This window comes from Nomascus leucogenys, chromosome 6, assembly GCF_006542625.1.
Source record: "Nomascus leucogenys isolate Asia chromosome 6, Asia_NLE_v1, whole genome shotgun sequence".
In the NCBI taxonomy this organism is placed as follows: domain Eukaryota; kingdom Metazoa; phylum Chordata; class Mammalia; order Primates; family Hylobatidae; genus Nomascus; species Nomascus leucogenys.
The window spans coordinates 33571007-33596166 of record NC_044386.1 but is presented as its reverse complement, the minus strand read 5'-3'; the positions used below and the strand labels follow the sequence as shown (position 1 = coordinate 33596166).

Sequence of the window (25160 nt, the reverse complement as noted above, 5' to 3'; positions counted from 1 at the left end):
TCCTGTCTCTACAAAAAATAAAAATAAAAATTAGCCTGGGCCTGGTGGTGTGAGCCTATGGTCCTAGATACTCGGGAGGCTGAGGGTCGCTTGAGCCCAGGAGTTCGAGGCTGCAGTGAACCATAATCACAGAGTGAGACCTTGTATCTTAAAAATAAAAAAAGATGTGAACCTGAATGTTTTTCATAGTTCCATTTGTGAGCACATCTGTGACTACCACATGCAGGGATCTAAGGCCCGCTTCTCCACCCTCTTTGTCATACTGTGGCTGAGAGGCACTTCCCATAATCATAAGGGCCTCTCCACAGACCTCCCACAGCCGGATGACCTGCTTCTTAGGTCTGCATTGTGGAGGTGGCCAAAACCCAGCGTGGGCTGCAGAAGGGAAGAAAATGGTCCCGGCAGAAGGGAGCACTTCATAGCAGTGGACTGATTTTATGTGGCACTTCCCAGAACATCTCACAGGGGGCAAAAATTGATCTGCTCAGGGTGGCCAGGCTTGGTTCTCTCAGTCTGTGAGCAGCCTTTCTTTTCCCAGACTGGTCATGTAAATACCATATATGCCTTCACAAAAGTTAGGATGTATGGTTCAAACATAGCGATTTGTAAATTTTTCTTTTTTTTTTTAGTCATAAGATCTGTTAGAGAAACCGATGGAAATTAAGAATTTTACCCCCAGAAAAAGCCAAATGCACAAAACTTTCCCCACGACTTCAAGGGCGATGTACCTATTGAACTCTTCATGTGGATGACCTAGGGGTCCATGGATCCAATTTAAGAGCCTTTCCTCTAGGTGGCTGCCACCTGCAGGTAGAGAGGGTCAGATTATAGTCTCCAGACACTACTTCAATCTGGAGATTTCATGATATTGCCTGCCAATTCTTTACTAAAAAGCATGATGTAAAGTAGTCATCCGTAAGTTGTTCTTAATGAATAGAACACTAGAACAATGGCTGTTTCTGGAAATCCCTTGAGATCTTAGTTAGCTCTTTTCACAAATGGTGGTAATAATCACAGAGATAAATCTACCTAATTTGGAGGTCAGACAGGAAGTTACTTTTTTGGAAGGGCCCACGGTGGCATCACACCTTTTTAATCCCAACATGGAAATGATTCAATTCATCTGAGAAATTTGAATCTGACATGGACAAGGAAGTACAGCCTGCTACAGCAAAGTGCTCTGCTCACCTCCTCCTGTTTCCAGCTCCAGTTCTTGGAGTTGAGCAGGAGAGCATGTCGTTACTTATTTTCTTGTGGCTGGCTCCCCCAACATTTTACCTTGCTTCACGGGATCTTTCCAGAGACTGCCCTGAGCTTATTGTAATATTTCCATGAATGGAAAATGTATTTTCATTTGAGGAGAAGAATAACAACAACATGCAAAAGATGTTAATGTAAAACTATCTTTTTTCTTTATTGAAAATACATCTACAAAGTAATGCTTCCCAGTCCACACTGAGTGCATGTGTATGCAGAGCCTGTGATGGCTTGGCGAGAGGATGGGCTCCCCACAGGACCTTTCCATAAGAAATGGTTAGTATATTAAAAAACACACATTGTGTAACAGAATTAAGTTGATATGATTAAGTCTTTGCTCTACTAGTGTCTTAAGATGACAGCCACGTACTTTAACGTTTGTAGTGTATTTCCCAAATAGAGCCACGACATTAAATGGTTACTCCACCACAGCCTAATGTTAACTTTTATACACAGAATGCTTGGGGTCTATACAAAAATATCTCTAATTGTATATCAGAGGATGTATGTCTAGATTTTCAGTCTGTTAGCATAATTAAGTCCATTCTTCACCATTTTCAGCCAGAAACTCAAACACAGCTGCTACTGCCTGACAGCTCCCACTCAGCGTCTTTGACTGGATATTCCTTAGGGGGTAAAAATTAATCTCTAAACCTGGGAGCTGCCTTGCCTGAAACTAATGCCCCTGCTGTTTTTTCTCATAACCTCATTGACAGTGTCTTCGTACTGATTCGTCTTCTACCATTTCTCTTACGGACACAAACAAAACAAAAGCAAACCCCACTCCAGCTGAAAGTTTTGAATGATTTGTTAAGTGGGATTCCAAAACAAATAAATATTTTGTTTCTCTCGTTCTAAGGACTTTTGATTAAAGAAAAACACTTTCAAATAAGAAATACCCACTCAACTCACGGACTTCTATTAGAGAGCTCATTCATTTGACTTCTTTCAAATATATAAGTGGTCTTACGTTTTGGTAGGCAGACTTCATGGGGGAGTGATTTTGGACTCAAGAGAAAAAGTGTTTCAGGTGAAAAAAAAAGCCAGAAAAATGAACCTCTTCTTTTTTATTCTTCCTTAAAGAAGACCTGTACTCTTGGTGTTTTCAAATCCTTTGTTTATAATGTTGCCTGTGCTCAAGTCTTTCCTAGCTCTTTAGTGTTCCACAGTGTGACCACAAGCACCCTTGCTAGCTGCTAGTCTTCTCTTCTGTTTTCGAAGTCTATCATCAGTTGAGGAGTGGCAGGAGACATTCTTCCCAGAGCAGGAAAGAAGGGAGTACTTCCCCCATTGGGATGAACTGGGCAAAGAGTTTTATGAATAATCCCACTCATGGAATGGCCTCCTGCCTGGCGACTTGCATAACCTGCACTTTGCTCACAGGACCTGGTGACCACCACACACAGCCATCCTGTCCTTAGTTAGAAATGTTCACTCCCATTACAGTGTCTTTTCTGAAGGCCTCGTGCTCCATGGATGGTACAGGGTGTTCTGAGGGGAAGTAGAGGGCGGGTGCTTTCATGACATCACAGGATGTCTGGGCTGGAAGAGACCACGAAGACATCTAGGGAAGTCCCTCATTTTATAGATGAGGACACTGAGGCCTAGAGGTGAGATGGGACTTACTCAAGGCCACATGGAAACTTTGCTTCTGTCTCTCCTCACAGCTGTGCTAGATGTATACGTGCACCTAGCTACTAATGAAATAGGTATACCGGTCAGAAGAGAAAGGGACAAAATCTTACTGTCCAACTGATAACCGGTTGTAATTCAAGTTGTTAACATTTTGAAACTAAAACTCAATTGTATTCTGAAAGATTTTTAAATTTCAAAAGTTGATTTTAAAATGTTTTTAGCCTACTATTTGTCTCTTTAACTTATATAAAAAATCACATTTATAGGATTGTGTGCCACATAAACTTGTAAGATCTGATCAACACTATTTTTGATCTTGGTACCTTATTAGGTAAGACTAACATGAAATGATTTAAAAATTTCAATTGTGGGATGAAAATTATATACTTTGGCCACCCAAAATCCTCCCTTGTTTTTTGGAGGACTACTTTCCAGTCTTATCAGAAGGGAGGAAAGGGAAGATAAGGGGCTTGCTGGAGAGAATGAGCTGTAACGAGATGGAAAGATTTTATAATGGTTTTTAACACCTGGTGCTCAAGAAAGCGTTTCTTTATGTTAGTCTACATCTTGGTTTCACTGTCGACGGGTTTCTCAGTTTCATTGTCCTGTGCAATCAGTTGATAAGGTTTCTTCATTTCATTCTCTTCAATCACTGAGTTACCCATTTCAACATCTCTGTTCTTCAGTTCATGTCGTGACAAGTGCTCCACAATCCCGGCTCCCAGGGAGTCTCCCAGTACGTTGGTGGTGGTCCGGAGGCGATCCCTGCAGGCAGGGTGGGGAGGAGGGAAAAATGAGGCTCCCGTGAGCATCACAAGATTTCAACTTAACATTAGGAACTGGCCAGCGAAGCACCTCTTAACATTCAGTTCGCTGTATCTGCCAGCTGCAAGATTACGTAATAGACACATAATGTTCATAATAGTAGCTATTAAAAGTTATAAGGCCATATAGATGATGAATGTTCAGTTATTAGTCTGACTGGAGTGAGAGTCCCAACAGTGGGGAATGAGCCTTCTCTTTAAGCCATTCTCATAATAATACTAAGATGTCATTTGCCCCTCTCAGTCTCATTTTCTCATGAATGTATAGTGGAGTTTTGCAAAGACTACATGATGTGTGATGTCACAATTCACTGAAGCAGTTGTGAAACTGCAGAAACAGGAAACTCCAACTGTCTTGTATTAAGCCAGACATTAAGGAAACTTGCAAAATATAAAATAGTACCATTCTTTTCACTAAATATTGGGGTCGAGGCCAGGCATGGTGGCTCACGCCTGTAATCTCAGCACTTTGGGAGGCCAAGGCAGGTGGATCACCTAAGGTCAGGAGTTCGAGACCAGCCTGGCCAACATGGTGAAACCCGTCTCTACTAAAAATACAAAAATTAGCCGGGCGTGGTGGCGGGTGCCTGTAATCCCAGCTACTTGGGAGGCTGAGGCAGGAGAATCACTTAAACCCAGGAGGAGGAGGTTGAAGTGAGCCAAGACTGTGCCATTGCACTCTAGCTTGGGCAACAAGAATGGAACTCCATCTCAAAACAAGTAAATAAATAAATAAAATAAATTTTGGGGTCGAAAATGGTTATTTTTTGCAAAAAAATGCTATTCATGTTAGCATATGTCACCTTTTTGTTTAAAGATGATAATAAATTCATTTTATTTATTTTATGAATTTATTATTGTCACCTTTAAATAAAACATGTAATAAATTAACAAATGGAAATTTATAAGTGTGTCTAATATGATAAATATGAATAGATACAACCCATATAGATAAAATGCTGTTTCAGTTCTCAATAATTTTGAAGTGTAAAGATCAAAGACTGTGGAGAACTGTAGCTTTATATGAGAGTGCTCATGTTAACTGATGCTGACTGTGGGCCAGACAGTAGGCTGCATACTTTCTAGGCATCATTGCACTGAATCCTACAGTACCCCTAGGAGGTAGAGGACACGGGCACCCTCATTTTACAGAGATAGACACTAGGGTGGTTGGGTAATCTTCCCGGTCTCACACAAGGTCAGGACACAAACACAGGTCCAAGTAACTGGGGAGTGAATACTCTCGCCCAGTCTGGAGTTTCATGCACACTGTCAAGCTCTTCTCATGTCGCAGTTCTAGTGAACATACGTTGTGTTAACTCCAGCACCTACCGTGTTCTAGGCTTTGCTTTGGGCATCCCGGGGAAAGATTTCCAAAAGTGGAAGGAAACTTTCAAGAGAAAAGGCACAGAGAATGCCAGCTGGAAGAGCGAGGGAAGGGGGCATAGGGATGGGCCTGTAGAGGTTAGAGTTTGAGAGTGTGGAGGGCACATTTCTTGGAACTTTCCCCAGATCCAAAACTCAATTCCACTTAATGACACTAGCTCTCTTCCCAGTGTCGGCATGGCCCAGCCTCACCCTGTTGGGCTAGGATGGGAAAATCATTCCCACCAGAATGGGAAGCACACAGAGGCAGGGCCTGAGCTGGCATGTGGGGCCTGCAGCTTTGTTCCAGCTGCTGTGGCGTTGTGTTGTGCAACTCAGACACAGCCTTGCTGATTTATGTTGCCTTTGCAGACAGCGGGTTTCCCAATTCCTGAATGGCTTTATGGAGTGAGATGTGTGGCAGCCAGATGTGCCCCTTAGGCTGATAGGGGAGTGAGTGCACATGGCGTCTGGGGCTCAGTCTCCAGATAAGGACCAGGGGTCAATGAGGACAATTTAACTATGGGCCGAGTGGCCCCTCTCCTCAGAGTTCTTTCTGTAGATGTGCCAGGCTGCCTGGTGCCCTAGAGTGACAGAGGGGGCCCCTGTGACAGTGAGCTGGAATGCAGGCCAAACATACTCACAGGAACCAGTCCACCGCGATGATGAGCGTGATGTCGTCAGTGGGCAGGCCGACAGATGTCAGCACAATGACCATAGTGACCAGGCCCGCCTGAGGAATTCCAGCTGCCCCAATACTGGCAGCCGTGGCTGTGATGCTGTTAACAGAAGTACCAGAACAGAAAACACTTTTACAAAGCTCCCCACGTAGAGCATATAGGCTGCAAAATACGCACGGTGCCAATGCCTGACTTGCCATGTAACACAAGAGGACTCGCTTCAGAAAAAACATAAATGAGACTTTTTTTTTTTGAAACAGAATCTCACTCTGTTGCCCAGGCTGGAGTGCAGTGGTGCAAACTAGGCTCACTGAAACCTCTTCCTCTTGGGTTCAAGTGATTCTCGTGCCTTAGCCTCCTGAGTAGCTGGGAATACAGGTGCATGCTCCCACACTGGACTAATTTTCGTGTTTTTAGTAGAGCAGGGTTTCACCATGTTAGCCAGGTTAGTCTCGAACTCTTGACCTCAAGTGATCCACCCACCTTGGCCTCCCAAACTGCTGGGATTACAGCATGAGCCATCATGCCCGGCCCTTAAATGAGATTAAAAAAATAAAAAACATTGAACTAATCATCATGCTAACTAATGTTTATCATGTGCTTACTATGTGTCTTCTGATATACTAAGCATGGTTTATCTCATTTGGTCCTCGTACAATGACCCTTGTGAAATTGGACCTATTTTTCTAGTCGTTTTTAAATAAACTGGCAGCTATACACTTTTAAACATCCCTGAAAGTATTTTATAAGGCAAAGTCTAAAATGCTTTAGAGTTACAATAATAATTTGTTTCTAATAATTCCCCTATCCAAGTGGAGGGTTGTAAAGTTACTCAACATTCATGATTAATGTTGTCAAAAGAGTCAAATTTGGTTCCTTAGTCTGGTTTGCTTAGTTAATTCAAAAGCAAAATTATTTATCAACAAAGTTTATAGTATTAGAAATACTTTTTATGAAGGCAGTGTAGACATGGCTTGCAAAGCAAATGTTTTATAAATAGTAAAGTATTATCTGGTTATAAGTGGTATTAATAAAATATTAAGTCTGTCACAGCAAGTATTCATGGTCCCCATACTGGTCCCCTTCTAAGATACTGGGACTTTTAGCTGGTATATGGCTCCCCAGAATGAAGACTACACTTCCCAACCTCCCTTGAAGCTTAGATTAAGTTCTGGCCAGTCAGACATGCATGGAGGTGACTGAGCAACTTGCAGGGTATACCATTTCCCCACTTCCCACTGGCTAAAATCTGGGGGTGGTGGGTCATCCCGGACCACCCGGATAATGATAATACCCTAGAGACTTAGTCCCTTATACCACAGAACACCTATCAATCAGCCTTGAAGGCTTTGTGGAGCAGAGCTGTGCTGCATGAAAGAGAAATATATTTCTATCTTGTTTGTCACTGTTACTGTTATTTTTAACTCTGTCATCTTTTTTTTATAACGAAGAGCCTTTCAATCAATATGCCAAAGTATAGGTTACAGGTGAGCTGAGATAATGATCTCCTAAGTCCCATTGTAACTACTTTGAGCCTGAGGTTCCCAGAACCCCCGGTCCGTCATTGACCTCTGGCCCTGATCAGCCTTGTCCTTTTTACTCCAATGCACCCTACTACAACTATTATCATTTTCTACTAACACAAAACATATACACACAGTCTAACAACTTATTTCTAAATAAGCATAACAACAAACGTGTGGTGACTGATTAGATGAAAAGAAACCAAGACACCAAACGTAGGCCGTAAATGTGGATTTGAACTTGGTCTGGAAGTAAAAGCTGTAAAAGACATGTTTTGGGGGACAACTGTGGAAATTTGAATACAGATTGGATATTCTGGAAGTATTTTTAAGATTCTTACTATTGTGGTTATGTAGAAAAATATCCTTATTCTTAGGAGATGCATGCTGAATTATGTACAGGTGAAATGTCATAATGGCAGAGAAAGAGAAAGAAGCAGCAAAAATGGCAAAATGTTTGCAATTTTTCCATCAAAGGATGGTTGCTATAATATTGTTTCAACTTCCCTATATGTAGGGCATTTCACAACAAAATCTTGAGTGATAAAAATCCCCCCAAATCTGACTTATTTTGCTCTCCAAAATGTACTTTTAATAACAATTTATAAAAAAGCCCCACAACAATGAAGAGCAGAGGCAGATCTGGATAGTGAGGCTTAAAGTGTCCCGTTGCCATTAGACTCATGGGTCCCTTGTGTAAAATAACTTTTAATAAACAAAAAGGAGGGATTATATTTGCATATGCACATGGGTATGCCTGGCATATCTCTGGAAGGACGTAGAAGAAACTTGCAGGTAACACTGGTTGCCTCTGCAGAAGGAAACTAACAGATGGGGGGAAGGTATGGAAAGGAAAATAACTTTTCACTGAACACCTCAAATATAATAGTTTAAAAAAATTCTCCGCAAAGATCAGATTCTTGAACTACTTGTCAGTGTGGTCTGTCATCTATCTTACACTGTCTAAAAATTCGCCCAAGAGAAAAAGTTCATCTAACTTTTTATTTTCTAGTAGTATCTATACGAGCTAACATATTTTAATGCTTTTAAAAATTGAAGTATAATCTAACACATTTAAAAAGGAGAAATGTCCATACTACGTATTTTACAGACATTAAAAAGAATGATGAAGTAGACATATTTATTGGTCTATTAATAAGCAAACCAATCAAAGGCAAACATATACGTATAGTATAATTTCACTAACTACAAAAAAGAAGTGTGTGCATGTCTGTGCATAGGAAAAGTCTTTCCAAACCAGACATGAACAATGGTCACTTACAGAAGGATGTGGAGTGATGTGATGGCAGGCGAGTTTCCCTTTGTACTTTGTACATATCTATATTTTTTGAACCTTGTTATTAATGAGTGCATACATCTATAATCTAAAAAAAACAATTAAAATACCTAAATATAAAATGATTACCCCAAATCCCCACCTCTTGATTATGTGGGATCCCCTTCCCAACCCTGGTCATCCTCTTGTCTTTTAAAAGCATTCTTTTTTTTTTTTTTTTTTGAGATGGAGTCTTGCTGTGTCCCCCAGGCTGGAGTGCAGTGGCATGATCTCAGCTCCCTGCAATCTCTGCCTCCAGGTTTGAGCAATTCTCCTGCTTCAGCCTCCCAAGTAGCTGGGACCACAGGCCCATGCCACCAAGCCTGCCTAATTTTTGTATTTTTAGTGGAGACAGGGTTTCACTATGTTGCCAGGCTAGTCGTGAACTCCTGGCCTCAGGAGATCCACCTGCCTTGGCCTCCCAAAGTGTTGGGATTACAGGCGTGAGACACCGCGCCCAGCCTTAAAGGCATTCTTAAGAAAAGGTGTATAGAACTCTTTCCTTGTACCTGATTGTAATAATCTGTCCGAAGTTCAGTTCAAAGTTGTTTACTTGAGCAATGAAAATGGCAGCCAAAGCCTCATAGAGGGCAGTCCCATCCATGTTAATGGTGGCTCCTACGGGGAGCACGAATCTGGTGACGCGCTTGTCCACGCCATTGTTCTCTTCCAGGCACTTGAAGGTGATGGGTAGGGTGGCAGAACTGAGAACAGTGAAACAGGGCACATCAGCTGAGTGTCCTGGTAGTTCTGACTGTCTGTGTGTTTGGTCTTTGGGACAGACAGTTCCTTCCTCTCCCATGTTCTAACTTAAAGGGAACTAAGTCAGCACTTGTATAAATAGGGGAGCGGGTTAAGAACAATGTGGTCCCCTCACGGGGTCATTTGGCAGCTCTCCTGCTTCTGGGTTCCTCTGTGAGGCATCACTTGTGATCATGCCCTCATCGTGACAGCCTGTGCCAAGTCACTCTGCCTCTTCTCCCTCAGGCTAAAGAGAGATGAAGTGGGTGGGAAAGGATTGTTGATTTCCAATTTGTCCCCACAAAAGATATGTAGCCAGGCATGCCCTGAATCCCAAACAGGTGTGATTGGCATCAGAAGTGAGAAAGCTGACTCATCATTCCTAGGAGTTTAAAACCCAGAATAAAATGGCTTCTCCTACACCCTACTTGAGGGGCCCTGGTTCAAGGTAACATTTCAGACTCATTTTCCACACATATATACATACCTTGAAGAGGTCCCCAGAGCAGTGATAAGTGCTTGCAGCAACCCTCCAATAAAAACCCAAGGGTTTTTCCGTGTTACCAAGAAGTAGAGGAGTGGCAGGACGATGGCTGCGTGAATGAGTAAGCCAACAATGACAGTCACAGTGTACATGGCAAGCTGCCCCCCAATCACGCCCATGTCTTCCATCTCCACAATCTTCCCAGCAATCAGGAAGAGAATACCCACGGGGGCATACCTGGGGAGAAGCAACATCAGCACGGTTGGAGTCTGGTTTCCACCAAGTTAGTCCACAGAAATTTCCAAATGATAAGAAAAAGGGAAAAGAGAGTTGACTGCCAAACTTTCCTGCCCAGGATACCATTAGGACTTACAGAAACTGTGGACTTCTTTTTTTTCTTTTGTAAATATAAATTTCCCCTGATTCTTGCAGAATCGGGCTTTCCCCTCATTCAGAATTGCTCTAGGACACAATGTTTTTCTCTTAAACCTGGGAAAAAAGGCAGATACAGAGCTTTTGATACCCACCTCTGTCTTCCTAGACAGCCCTCCTTTCACTACACTTTTCTGGTCCTCAGATGCCACTCACTCCCTCTGCCTCCTGCTCCCCTGCTAAGTGTCCTGAATAGCCGGAATCCACTGTACCAATATCCAGACTTTTGGAAGCATTTTCCACATCAGAGCCTAATTCCCAAGTTAAAGCAAGAGGCACACGATGCTACGCCAGTGTCTCAGGTTTGCAGTCAGTTCTCTTATTCAAGGGCCACTTTTATTATTGCCTTTCCATATCTTCATACCACTTACAAGATTACTTAGTATTATTCTTCAAATCATCCTTTTTACTTAAGTAAATTTACTTTAAGAGAAAATTCTATGTTATAGTACAAATGGAAATCCAGTACTGTTTGCCATAAATAGAAGATGTCCATAAAATAAATTCATTATTAAACTTAATAATGTGCATGTATGTACTACTGCAATCAGGTTATAGGTGTTCTAATGAAGTTATTATTCCCCACAGGCTGCTACTGCCATTTGTGAGCTTTCCTCCTGCAGACAATAAACTGAGACTCAAAATGATTTCTACATGTTGAAATAACACAGAGGTTGCTTAAAGGCCTCACTGCCTCGATTTCCCTTCTGTTTGTTTCATATGTGCAGCAAATTACAACCAAACTCACATTACCAAACACAGAGAAGCTGATCACACTTAAGAAGAAGAGTCTCCTGGGAACTATGGAGGACTTGTTTCAAATCGAAAAATACAATGCTTCTTTCAAAAGTCCTTTAAGAACCCAGGCCAGGAAATCATAGGAATACCTGTTTTCAGAAATACAATAACTCAGCATTGAATGTGCAGGCGAATGTACAGCTAGACAAGCTGCATGTGAGGTTCATTCAGTGGCCTTGAATGGGCTTCTTTCATAAAAGAGGTGAAAGGTGGAGGCATTTAATAATATGAAGATAAATGTCCACTTTCATTCCTGCCAGGATTTCAAAGGAGCCTTCCAAGTGGGGGCTCCTGTGGGAAACCACATTCTGATCTGTCTTTGTGCCCAAGTTCATATCCATCTTGTGCAAATTCCTGAAAAATAGATTTCTCTGGGCTTTGTTGGCATTAAAGACAAGGGCATTTTAAATCATGTTGGTGAGTGAGTGCTTTTCTTAGCAATGGATGCTTTCCTGCCTCAGGTGCCACGGAGGAGACTGGATTAAAAATAAAGAATGAAAGAGAGGCAACGTCCACACAAAGCCTAAGTCAATCAAAGCGTTCTCTCCCTGTTGGGTAAAGTTTACTTTCCAAGGTCAATGATCCTCTTGGATTTATAGTCTCTTCCTTTGTCTCCTGCTGTCAACTTTATTAAAGCAAATTTTGTTATAAATTGTGGCTTGGCGTTTTATAAAACTTCCCGTGAATCCTTTAGACATTGCAACAGAACTGCCATTTACATTTATTTCTTAGGGCTGAAACAGATGAGAAGCCCTCAGTTTTCCTGGTGGCCTGGGAGGCCTCTCGGTTTGCTTTTCCCTTTACTGGAAACACCCTTCTTCTGGCACTTTGGTATGACTGCTTCCTCTGTTCATTCAGGTCTTAACAAAGTAGGTCACCTCCTCAGAGACCTTTCTGCACCATCCACGGCAAATTTTGTGCCTTCTCCTAGTTACCTGCAATTTTATTTTATTTTTCCACAGTACCTGTGACTAAAGCATATGGTTGATTGATTTGTTTGTTTGTTGTCTGTCTCCCTTAAAAGAGTGTAAGATCTGGAATATCCTTGTATGTTTTCTTTTTATTGCTATATCCACAGTGCCTGGCACTATACACTTAGCATATAGTAGACACTCAATAATTATGTCTTGAATGAAAAACTAGATAAAAAATGGAGAAATGAGGAATGAGATTCCATCAGCACTGGGGTAAAAGGAGGTGACAGCTTTTGAAAACAAGGAAGCAAACTTATTAGAAGAGGCTTGCAGATAGCTTCAAGGCCTCTAGAGGCCCAGAGATTCATTGATTTTCCTGGGCTTACCAGAGTGAGATCACCGCAACTGGCCATCCTGCCTCATGGCACCTTCCTCAGTACAGAACACATGATGATGGCAATAACCATCTCGTATATAACATATACAGAAATTGGAAATACATACCACATTATTACTGCTACCAGTCTCATGATGGCTTCATTAAGAGAATCAAAGAACTCTCTCAGGGCCTGCCCCTGTTCCTTCATGTTTCCAATCACAAAACCGAAGCACATGGAGAAGACAACTAGACCCAGGGCATTGACTCCATTCACAGATCCTGGAACTGGGACCAGCTCCTCTGTGATTCGGGTAAGAGTCTCCATGGCCTCAGACACGTTGTTTATCACAGCACCCACAAGCGTTTCGTTGGCCTGGATGGGCACTTTAAAGCTTCTCTTCTCATAGTTGGTTTTAAACTTAAAAATAAAAAGCACAATGAGGATTAAAGGTGATTTTTATTTTTTTCTTTGTATTTTGGATGTTGTCAAATTTTCTAAAATGATATCTATTACTTTGTATTCAGAGACGAGTGTTATAGAAAGTCTCTCTCTCTTTAATCTGTGGCAAACCCCTACTAGTTTCTCAACAGAGACAGACAGAAACACATACTGAAATACATACAAATCAAGACACACACACACATACACACAAACACACACTCAAATACATAACAAATGATAACAGGAAAGAGATATCCAGCTAAAGATGCTGGACTAAACACATGCATGTGCTTTTGCTTTCTTCTGAAACCCTAATAAAATGACTATAATGGGATTTTTTTAAAACCATAAACCCGAATATTCACAATAGTCCTTTTCCTTTCTGTGGGGATCACGCTATGGTATAATAGATAAATCACCTGGTATCCTTTCTCTCATATTCTACAGCTGTGAAACAAGAACAACTGTGCTGGTTCTACCTCACAGTGTTGTTGTGATAATCAAATTAAATGGAATATATGAGAACATCTTGCAGATTTTAAAGTATTGTACTAATTTCTGCTGATGGTGCTCAATGACAAAGCCCTTCAGGGATTAGACCTGTTTAGAGATTTCAGTGGGTATTACAAATTAAAAGTCCCTAAACAAGCTGTCTCCAAGTCATTCTTGATGTTATCAATTCTTAAGAACAGGTGCCTGATTAATAGTTGGTGATGACAACTCATCTTCTCCAAGTCTATAGTGAGGTTTCTCTTCTAACTCAAGAGATGGTCTTTTTCCCATCATCTATTCAGTTTCTGCATAGATGCCCCAGTCAGGAGATGCTGGCCACATGAAACAAGTAAGCTCATCCCTCTATGATTTTAATGAGAATAGAATTTCTGATCTTGATGGCGATTGTAGGGAAGGCACCAGTGAGAGTAATAATGTATGGATGGTGAGTGAATCTAGAGTCTAGGGGAAGAAAGTGCTGCTGTATATGAAGTGCTTGGTCATTTCTTTACCAAGGGTTAATGGAAAACTTTCTTATCCACTGGGAAACAACTATTTCCCAAACAAAGCCATGGCCAGCTGTCAATACTATGGACACATTCATGAACAGTTAGTAGCACTGGTAATTTCAAGCAACAAAAAAATTGGCCCCATTCATCTATTCCAACCAACTCTCAAATTTCTTTATTCCATTGGGTCCTTATGCATTTTATGGATTGTCCAGGGTAGATTTTCAATCCTGATCAGCCTTTCTTATGCCTCTAACTCATTCCACTTAGACTCTGTTTGCAGCATGCACAGAAACTGCAACCTTGTTTGCATCCTGGTCTAAGCAAACTATACGGGGGAGAAACATTTTCTTTCCCTTCAAAATCCTGTAAATGCAAATCCAAATCAAACACAATCAATCTGTACAAGTCAGCACTTTTTTCCATCTGAAGGATCTGGAAATCAGCATTTTTGATATCAGCTGGGGCCAGCTGACTTACTGGAATCGTCAGCTCCATGGTGCTAGAGTTGGCTGGTTGGATTGAAAGGCGCTTATTATTTATAGTTATAGTTGTTTTTGAACAAAGAAAGTTAGATTTTGGCCTCAGGCTTATTTTTTTTTTTGAAAGAAAGAATTTGGTTTGAATGTTTCAATGTGTGCATGCATTACATATTAAAAATAGTCTTAAAAATTATTACAAGGGAAAAAAAAAAGGGAGTCTTATATGTGTAAAATCCAGTCTTTTACTAGGTTGGGGTTTTGTTTGGTTTGTTTTACAGATCCTAAGCAGAAGCGTTAGGGAATTACAACAGGAGTGAATTGACACCATCTGGAGAAATGTTTGGGAAATATTATTTAACCCAGAGTGTCTGTTTCCCTTTTAATATTTTAGGCAACAAAGCTCTTATATTCAAGTGAGGAAGTGAGCTTTATTGATTTTATCTTCTAATGGTAAAAGGTATTTGTATCTGCAACACAGAGCCGAGTTGCTTGTATATGAGCTAAAAGGAGCTGGACCTCACTATAGCCTCCGGGTCGGTGTCTCATCACTCTGAATATTCCTTTCTTGGAAGCAGAATGGAGTAGCAGAAAGCAGATAGAATTTGGAGTCAACACAATGAATTTGAATTCTGAGTCTTCCACTTACTTCTTGTGAGAATTTGTGCGTGATACATAATTGCTGAGTATTATAGATAAGCTGCCCCATCAGTGAAATGAAGACAATGATATTTATAGTACTTATGTGAGAACTAAAAATAAAGTTAGTGCTTGGCACATAGCAGGATTTCCATGAATGATGATGCCATTCCTTTCTGCTTTGGCTCTCCTTTAGAGTCCATTAGGTACTTGGTAGACTTGAAAAAAAAAGTCCATTGATATTTAAATCAAACCCAGAAATCTAAATAATCTCTCTAATCTTCTTTAAGGTAAGTTATAAATATATTTTATATTGGTGTTTGCTTGGTTGGTGGGCTTTTGCCAGTGGGGAGTTGGGGGATAGGAAGGGGGGGGTCTTGTGATTAGCCTTCTTAACAATAGCAGACTCCATGAGATATTTGTATGCAGGACACACTGTGTCTGACAACTGCTAAGCCTTCAATAAAAGGTAAGAACCATCCCTTCCCCAAAAAATTCCTAGAAAACGTTAGTGTTTTTAATCTGGTTGACAAGAGAAGTGTTTCTTATAGCAGAGAAATGAGGGGGGAAAAAGAGGGTCCCACTTGGTTTGGTAGAGAAAAGAGGAATTTCAAAGGCGAGTTAATGTCTGTGGAGTGTTTACCTGTTTAAAGCAAGCTTCTACCAGATTCGGAGGGAACATGTTCCTGCAAAGGAAATAATAGTCACTTATAAAATTTTCCAAGTAATAAGTTTGCCCCTTAAATTCTGTTTCATTGTGTGTAAGGTAAAGATTGCATTGAACCAAGCAACAAATGGAAAAAGAAAAATGTTAGTGGATTTTATAGCTTGAAAAGGAATATATGGTCCTCCCTAAGTGTGGCCCATGTAGTTCGTATTTTCAGGGGAGTCCAAATTCGACTCATTTATCCTCTTGTCAGCCAGTGGGGTTCTTCATTCAGCCATTATATTATTAAAAACCCTGCTACTAGGAATAATCAAAGTAAGACTGGAAATGACTTTTATCGTTAGCCTTCAGCTAACTAAGGTATTGTTTAGCAGTGGTCATTTTGGTTATTGTGCCATGTGTCTAAGAACCAAATGTTCTGAATCAGAAGCCATGGTCAGCCTATGGAATTTTGTTCTCCAGAAAAGCCTCCCAAAGGCATTCTGGGGAATGGGGTTTTGGCACTGAATTGCTAAAGCTTCTACAGCTCTTTGGTAGCCAATGAAGAGATGACCTGCAAAATTTGAACTTGAAGCCCATGTGGCAGGATTTGTTACTTCTTCAGAGACTGTGTCAAAGCACTGTTTGTGTTTGTAGGGGGTAGAGTGAGGGACAACACTTTGGCTGGGAAGTCTGTCATCAGCTGTGTGACACTGGCCAAGTCATGGCACCCATTTATGTCTCAGTTGACTCATCTCTTAAAGAGGAGATTGGATTAAACTATCATTAGGGCTCCAAGATGAAAGACTATGGGAGAAGGAGAAATGATCCAGCAGTTATTACAGGCTCAAGATTCCAGCAGTCGCATGTTATCAAAGTTATAATTTAATATTATAAATGCTTGTCCCTTTCTTCCTACTAGACCATCCTGTTTTCTTTTCCTTCCTATCTACGCTCTATGGGATTGTTGCTATCAACCTTGATAGAAATATGCATTCAGGAGATTCCAGGATAAATGTTCAAACCAAGTGATTGGTTGTGGGCAGGATACATTTGTCACTGGAGCAAGGCAGGGCAGAAACACAGTCTTCTGATGGATCAACCAGACTGGGGATGACAAGATTCCAACTCTTCAAACAAGGAATAAAAATTACAGGGAAAGAAAATGTAATAAAATAAAATACTTCTAATTTAAATTATCTGAGGGTAAAGTTCATGAAGAAATGGTGAAAAGCCTTAATTAATTGTATGAACTAAATAAAAACATAGCTACTGAATGTCAGCTTGGTATGAAATAATGTTATAGGGTGGCTTGATACATGCAGATCATTGTGATTAACTCCCTGAAAAAGGACTTTCAAGAAGACGCCCCTTGGGTTAGTGTTTACATACACAGAGATGGTGCAAAGTCACCCATGGTGGGAATTGAGAGGTGCTGCTGAAGGTACCCTCTGCTCCCCAAATCTCTCTTGACTTTACCTGCCACAGCCCCATTCCTTGAGATGGCATGGAGGAATTTCCTTCAGATGATCAATGGGGAATGGGCCCTTTAGATAGGTATCTAGAATTGGCAACCCCAGTCACTCTGCAAGTAAGTTAGCTGAAAAGCTGGGAGGAAAGAGCTAGTCTTTGGGAAGACAGGCTGGGAGGGACTAAACAGTGGGGGAATGCTGAGCAGTTGGGGGATCTAGAGCCTATGCTGAGATATCTTTCTTTTGTCATTCTAGATTCACTCTCCATTCTATCTATGCCCTGGGAGCCTGGCCTCTATGGCCCATAACACATGGGTTCTCTTGCCCTCTGGCTTCCTACTCCTGTTAGGTTTGTCTAGTGACATGCACTGACAGATCACAGGGCAGAGGGAGTCTATATTCTCCCAGAGCTCTCTTTGACAGATTTTGCGGCAGCTCCCTTCCTCCATTTAGGGCTTCTGAGGCCCTTCCCTCCCAAGGCTATAGATCTTTCTGGGTTCCAGTAACACCTCCTTTACTTTGCTCCTTCATAGCTAAGGGTGTTAACAAAATAGTTTCTTACTGTTAGTGCTTTGGGGCCTCACCATCTTTTGTAGGTTCCTTTAAGGCTGCCTGCACCTTGGAAAACCTTCTTCAAGGTTCCTTTAGAGTACGTGGTATGCTTCCTGCCAGGACCTGACTGAGCAAGGGCAGGTGTGTAGGGGAGAGGAAGCAGGAAGGTGCTAGGACCGAATTTTGGCTTATTGCACCGTTCTACATAAGGCTGACTCTATTACCAAGTCTGCTTCAAGTAGTAGATAAAACTCATTTGTAATCAGTGTATGGTTTGTACGTAAAACAATGCTAAAGAAGCCATCCTTTATTCTTTTATTACAGACCTTCCAAATTCTTTCTCCATAAATATTATGAAAGGAAAACCTTGGGACAGGTTTGACAAGATGATCTCTAAAGTCCCTCTGGAATCAAATTGTGTATAATGCATTGTGGTTTGACAAGATGATCTCTAAAGTCCCTCTGGAACCAAACTGTGTATAATGCGTTGTGCATAGTGGGCAATGATACCGATCACAAGTTCAAAATCAGAAGGGTCCAAAGAATAGGGCATACTTGAATAAAAATTAGCCTTAAAGAACAGCACTCAAGAAAAATAGGTTAAGAATTATTAAAATTCCAAGGTGAGCTGCATAGTTGAGAGAAGTCAGTGACCATATTCTGAATCCTAAAAGCAAGGCTCTCAAAATCCATACCCTCTCCTTGCTCTTTTCGCCTCTCTCATACAAGATCAGAAAATGGATCCTGTCTTCAATTTCTATAAGAAAGAAGTAAAGATATATAACCTTCATTTCAAGCCTGGCAAGGCTGGTTCAGTCACACACCCCTTCCAGGGTTTGATTAGCTGCCCAGTAAGAGGGTCTGGATGGTGAAAATACACCCCAAAGGATGGGCTTGCAAGGACATACCTGATCAAGTCCAGGAAGGCATCTGCAGCTGTCACTCGTACAACTTTGCCTTCTCTGTGCATGTTTTCCTTTGTGCCCTTCCCAGGATGGATGATGATGACAATGATTATGCCAATCACCACAGCAATGATGGTGGTAGTCATATAATAGACTACAGCTCGCATTCCCATCTTCCCTGATGCCTTACTATCTAGAGCCGCCATTCCTGGTGGAGGCAAACAGAAGATTTTCAGGAAGTCAGTCCAGGGAATTCTCTAGTGGAAGACAATGGGAACAGCATTTCCTTTATACTCCCCTACCCTCATCCCACCCAGCAATGGGATTTCATACATGTTGTGAGAACCTGGCCCCAAATTTTACAAGGTAAAGGGAAAAGGCCAAGGCTAGAATGGTGAGGCATCAGCGGTGTCAGTGAACATGGAGTCACTCATTTTCTGCCCCAAGAGTTGATTTCACATGGCCAAATCAATACTGTTCTCTAATGGTCCAAAAGTGCAATCAGATTGTTTCCTAGGTTACTACTAGTAGGGGAAGCTATGAGTGTGAGTAGTGTGTGTGTGAGTGTGCCTGTGTGCATGTGTGGGTAAAGAAACACTTAAAACATTTTTCTGGCAGGATAATCTAAGTTTACCTCAAGTTCAAGCACTGTGGTGATTCACACACGGATTAACTGCCGTTAAATTCTTTCAAAAGAATTATTTTACATATGTATTTGGGAGTCTTTTTTGATGCTTTAATGTACAATTTAAGCTATTATTCTGATCACCCGCTGATCTATCTTCAATTTGCATTTAAAGTAGACATTGGCTTATAAGGTTCTCAAATAGTTTCTCTGCTATTATTTCATCTCATCCAATAAAAAAAATTTTTTTAAATTATCATGGCACAGTTCTCATTCTTGTACCCTGTCTTCCTCTTTGTCCCACAGGTCTAAGATGCCTCATCTCATGCTAAACATCCCTCTTTCCCTCATTTTCAGAACATCTTCAAAGTCTGCCTGAGGAGAGGTGTCATGCTAGAGAAAAAAGGAGGCATGACTTTTAAGGTTTTCCTAAAGGCTGTAGCTAATGGAACACAGTTTGATGCTTTTTGGGCTGAAAAACTATTGGAAAAGACACAAAACTCTCAAAAGATTAAATTATCTATATTAATATGAGCTCTTCTGTTTTATTAGCTGTATCTTCACTTTTCTTCATTCTTTATCCTCCCCAATCCCACTAAAATCCAATTATAGTGTAATCCAATTATAGTTAATTGAGTTTTTTTTTTTTTTTACAATTTAAAATGGTGTTTCCACAAATGTATTAAAAGGTTATACTGTATTTCAATAATGTGTATCAGATTCTAATGGTGGTTTAATATTTAGGTAGTGGCCCTGTTCACACAAACATATTTAGAGTGTGTGTGAACTCTAAATATTTGCATATTTAGAAGGTAAAGTACTGATTAAAATGGTGTCTAGGATTGCCAGATAACAGGCTGGGTTTACTCAAAAATCTTAATACAAAGGTAATTAGCTTAAGTGGAAATTGAAGCCATGACCTTCAATTTATAATTTCATTTGTATTTGAATCGTATCACTTATAATTTTCATTGTAAGCCCTTAGTATTTCATATGTTCTTATTTTTAACAACCTATAATGCAGATTAAAAAGCAATTAAGTAACAGTCTAAAGGATTTAACACCAAGTGGAATGGAGCGGGAACTTGAACTCGGGTCTTATGTAACTAGGTTCAGTGCACCTTCTGCCTCTGAAAAAACCAACTGCAGCTCCCACAGATAAGGAGGCCAGCTTCGGCTTTGATGCCATGCACTTAGCCTCTTTTATCCTTGGCCACTTTCTCGAAACCCGGGGCTAACTATTCATTTGTTAAGATGGCACCACTTCAACAGTTCAACTATGTTAAAAATGGGCTAATCTGTTCCCAACCGAAGTATCCCATCCCCCCGCAGTTTCATTCTCAGGTCTGAATCACATCTCAAAATATCTTGGCTTGGCTGTGCTCAAAATGATTTCTCTCAGAAGGGGCCCACTCTCTTTCCCATGAGTGCCTGAACTTGTCACCACCAAAGCCTGCAATTCTTCCGGCTCTCTCCCTGTGGAACCGGCGAGTAGTGTAAGCACAATACGCCGGATATCTCTGGGTACCAGGGAGTACCAGGCGGCAGTATTTTCTTCCTCCGAGATGCTTTTTTCCCTCTCGCCTTCTATTTTGTGGTGCTGTTCTGTTCTCACGCCAACTCTTCTCTGATGCTCCTGCCCACTATTCTCGACCTACAGCTATTCGGAGAGAGTGCTAAGTGGTCAAGGCAGAGCACTGGAAACCAAAATGGCAAACAAAGGATGAGGTTTAATGTCCCTTCTCACACCATGGGGAGAGGGATAGGGAAAGTTATCCCAATACCCACAGCTACAGGGCTGTCAACTCTAGAAAATAAAGTTCATAGGTTTTTAAAAACTGTTTAAAGTAAAAACCAGTATGAAAACATTTTCTTCATACTTTCTAATTCTAAATAGCTGAAGACAACCATCAAGGCATTTTTTCCCAAAAAGCACAGAAGGAGATTCAATCATCAAATGAGAGGCCTCACTCACCTCTGCATATTGGCCCTTATCCTTTGAAAGAGAATAAAGTAACAGCTGCTATTGTTTCAGCCAAGAAAGGTAAGAGAGGTATATTCATTAATCACATCTCCATGTAGGTCCTTCCCTTAAAGGAGGATCGAAGTCCCACACAGAGTTACTTGACCACCTCTGTTCCGGGTACCCTGGCTTGTAAAACAAATGAAACCACCAAGAACAAGGCAGTACACTGCCATCAGGGCAACAGCAGGACAGATGTGTACAATCTGTTCACACACAATGGCCTTAATACTGGTGGCATCAGGAAAATGCAAGAAGAACTCTGGAAGACAAAACCCCAAATGAGCAGGGCATCGCTTTCCCCACCCTCACCTAAACTCTGTGACCATTTCCTTTCCCCACCCTCAAGAAATATGAGAGACGAACCTTTACACCAGAGACTAAACAGGGATGTCAGAGTGTCTGGAGCAAGGTTAAAGTACTAAATCATTTTGTAGAATGGGGCACTTTGGCAGGAACTGCTCTAAATGTTTGGGAAGGAGGAAGTTTACATTGAGCCTTATCACTTTAAAATATGTGGGAGAAAAGGGCACTGGGGTGATGGGGAGAGAGAAAGTTACTTTGGTATATAGGTAATTGTGGGAGTGTGTTACAACAGCCCTGCATGCATCTAAATACATATTTGAGAAACGCATTCCAGAGCAAGTGGTAAAGATAATGATCTTGACTATTTTCTTTTTCTTCATTTGATCTGGGCTTAGCTAAACTAGCCCAATTCAAGACATCATGACGTCTTTATTACGAAAACAACCTGCCTTCAGAATCAAGACCCCCCTGAAATCCAAAGAAATACTGTATTGTACTATTGTTACAAGTACCATGATGGCTCTTTCACTTACAATGACACATTTGTGTGTGTGTTTTGAACATTTTGAGTTAACTTTTATCTGGTCCAAAGACTCCCTAAGTCCTATCTTTGACTGATGGTAATAGTCATTTAATTCATGACAATTGTATAATGCAGATATTGTTGATACTATATTATAGGTGAAGAAACAAGAGACCAGAGAAGTTAAATAACTTGCCCAGCATTGCACAGCTAATAAATGGCAGTGGCAGGATTTGAACCCACATTTCCAAGAGAGTATTCTTACTGCTATACCTCTCTTTTTATGGATGAGCCATGTTTCATTTGCTTGTTATCCATGCTGACTTTCTCTAACTTTCTTGCATTTGAGTTAATTGCTAAGATGAGCCACTTGACTTGAGGATAATTCTATGGAGGAATATAATTGTGAAAAATCTCTGTCCAATTACTCAGTAGTCCCTGAACCTACTTTAAGATCAAGCTGATTAACACTGGTCACCAGAAGGATTAGCTAGAGAGCTGATAATATCAGTGCAAATTCTTCACCATTCCTAGAAAAACAGCCCAGAGCATGTTTAATGGAGGGTGGAGAGCTGTGGATATTTGCTGGCTGCTGTGAGCACTTGAGTCTTATTTTCTTTTCTACAAATCTACCCATAAATAGCCACTTATCAAGCAAGCAATCATTTCTCCAAACCTATTTCTGTTCAACAATGAGTTAAGCATCAGAAGGAGACTGAATAAGATGCTTTCTAGAACAGTAAAAGATTAAAACTTTGCTTCGAACACCTGAGTATTTTAGGCAGTAGTCACATGGAAGAGAGAGGAAAGGAAGAGAAGAGAGTTTCTTGAGCAAATAGGTAATTATAAAGATAGTCTTTTGGCAGCTGATTTGTCACAACAAATATGCACCAAATTCATGGGATTTTAGGGGGCAGAGAGGGAATGTTTTGTAAATGTGTATGTGGTACTCTGTAAGTCTATATGGTAAATTAGATCTCTTTTGGTATAATAATTAATATGACTTCTTGGATAAATAAAATATACATTCAGTCAAGTATTAAAGGACAACATAAAATGTGCCAAGTTCCCAAGTTTCCATCATTGGCAGGGATTTTATTCTCCCGTCTGCTGAAAATCTATGACTTGGACATTAACATGTATCAGTGTACTCCCCTCAACAATTCCCATCTCCGGTTTTGAAACACGAAATCTAGAGAAGTAGTCTTCTGTTTTGAATTGTCTTCCCACTTATCCCCATGATGTTTCATTGTTCTTCCAGGGCCACTGGAACAGGTCCAGAAGGAAAGAAAAGAGTGATGGCAACTGCTGATTCAAGAAGATTGTTCTGTTTCAGTTTTCATTTTATTTTAGATGTACTCCTTCTCCACAATGAGTTTCTCAAACATGCATCTAATGAAAGCCGCCTGTTCTCAACCCTCCTAGAATTTCAAGATGGACAAACTTACAAGGAAAGCAAGGATGAGTGCTAATATGCACCGTCTTCATGTGAATACGAGATTTTTTTCAATAAGAAAATCAAACTCTAAAAATATAATATACTTCATAATCACAGATTGAAAAATGCACCCCTGTGTCCTAGGCAGCTGCCCACTGCTGAGTCCAGGCACTGCCATCCTAGGAAGAGAGTGAGGAGAAGGGTGAAAAAACTCACCCAGGAAAGGCAGTGAGGGGCGAGGAGGGAGCAAAAAGAAAGTCACTTCAAATCTCTCTCTAGAACTATATTATTTTTCTGTGCAAAAATAGTTTCTTCTGGCCCCTTTATAGACCAGCTTGTAAAAACACTGCAAAGCACTACGATTCTAAGGGTTCTGGAACTGAAAACAAATCTTTAAAAGTTAGATTCCAAATTGTTGGTAAAGAATGATTATGTCACAATTTTGCATCACAGTTGGTAAGCCAGTGATAACCTCGGAGTGTAATCTAAAAGACACAGTGGCACAGTGGTTCAGAGTTCAGACTCTGACGTTAGAATACCTGGATTCTACTTTTGGCTCTAGTACCATGCAGCTTCTCCAAGCCTCAGTTTCCTCCTCTGTAGAATGTGAAAAATAGAAGCTCCCTCATAGGGCATTAAAGGGGCTTCCATATAGAAAGCACTTAAAGTAGTGTTCAGCACATGGTAAGCATTCAACAAATGTTAGGTGTTATTATTACTTATTAAACAGGTACATAATAAACAAGCTGCTCACAAAGCATTATTTCACCTCTAAGTCTTGTTTCTGATGTAGAAAATAAACTAACAATACCACATTGCAAGATTAGAGAAAACATATGTGCAGGGTACAAAGTAGGTCCTTGATAAAGGACAGTTTTGTTCATTCTATGTCTCCTGCTACCAGAATTTTAGTGCCAAGAGAGCAGGACCATCTGTTTTATTCATTGCAGTGGCCTCAGTGCCTAGCATAGTGTCTGCACATAGAGGGCCTCAATAATCATTTTTTTGAATAACCAGCCATTCTTATTAGTGTTTTTGTTGCTATGCTGGATAGAGGCCACATGCTTTTTTTTTTTTTCCTAACACTTAGATTGGGTTACTATGCATTACAAATTCTAAAGTTGCTTTTGTTTAAAACACTCTTTAATTCTGACTCACTAATTTTGGTTGATCTTCCCCCAATTAATCCAAAATAATGAGGTTCATTCTGTCTGGAACAATAAGAGACAAACCTTGTGGGGAAAAAGTGTCAATGCAAACCCAGCGGCACCCGGAGTTTCATTTCCAGAGCTGGGAATGAATTCCCGGCAAGGTGGCCCTAAGCTGCTCAGGAAGGCCAGGAGGCTGGAAAACTTCCACTTATTACTCACCACCATGGAATGGGCACCCTATTGCTTTCCCTTCCTTTGCCTTCTCTGGCACTACTATATTATTTTCCCTGTTTTGCTAACGTATTTCCCTCTTGCAGATGAGCCTATAGAAGTAACTGCTATAGCTCTATCTGTCCATATGTTGACAGGTGAATGAGAGTAAATGAAAATAGAAATGCAGAGAAGGGAATGAAAGAGAGGCCTGTGGTCTAAATGTGTGCCTTCATGAAGTCAATTTAGTAGGTCATAACTAGTATTTTCATCAATTAATCAAAGCGAATAGAAAATATCACAGTGTGTCACATGTGGTAAAGGTAAGTATTGTTTTGTGAAAAGCTTTTTCAGCTCTCTGTGTGTATGTGTGTGAGTGC

At 40.7% G+C, this 25160-nt stretch overlaps 1 protein-coding gene across 1 annotated transcript in view; it reads right to left on the bottom strand.

Moving 5' to 3' along the window:
• Window positions 1-1389: 1389 nt before the first annotated feature.
• SLC1A3 (solute carrier family 1 member 3) overlaps window positions 1390-25160 on the bottom strand; it is an 82599-nt gene continuing 58828 nt past the window's right edge. Inside the window, exons 4-10 of the mRNA XM_003274354.4 lie at window positions 18508-18712; window positions 15573-15615; window positions 12494-12786; window positions 9849-10082; window positions 9130-9324; window positions 5726-5860; window positions 1390-3657 (exon numbers count right to left, since the gene is read on the bottom strand). Coding sequence (XP_003274402.1) covers window positions 3453-3657; window positions 5726-5860; window positions 9130-9324; window positions 9849-10082; window positions 12494-12786; window positions 15573-15615; window positions 18508-18712 — 1310 coding nt within the window. The 3' untranslated portion in view covers window positions 1390-3452. The remainder of the gene's footprint in view (window positions 3658-5725; window positions 5861-9129; window positions 9325-9848; window positions 10083-12493; window positions 12787-15572; window positions 15616-18507; window positions 18713-25160) is intronic.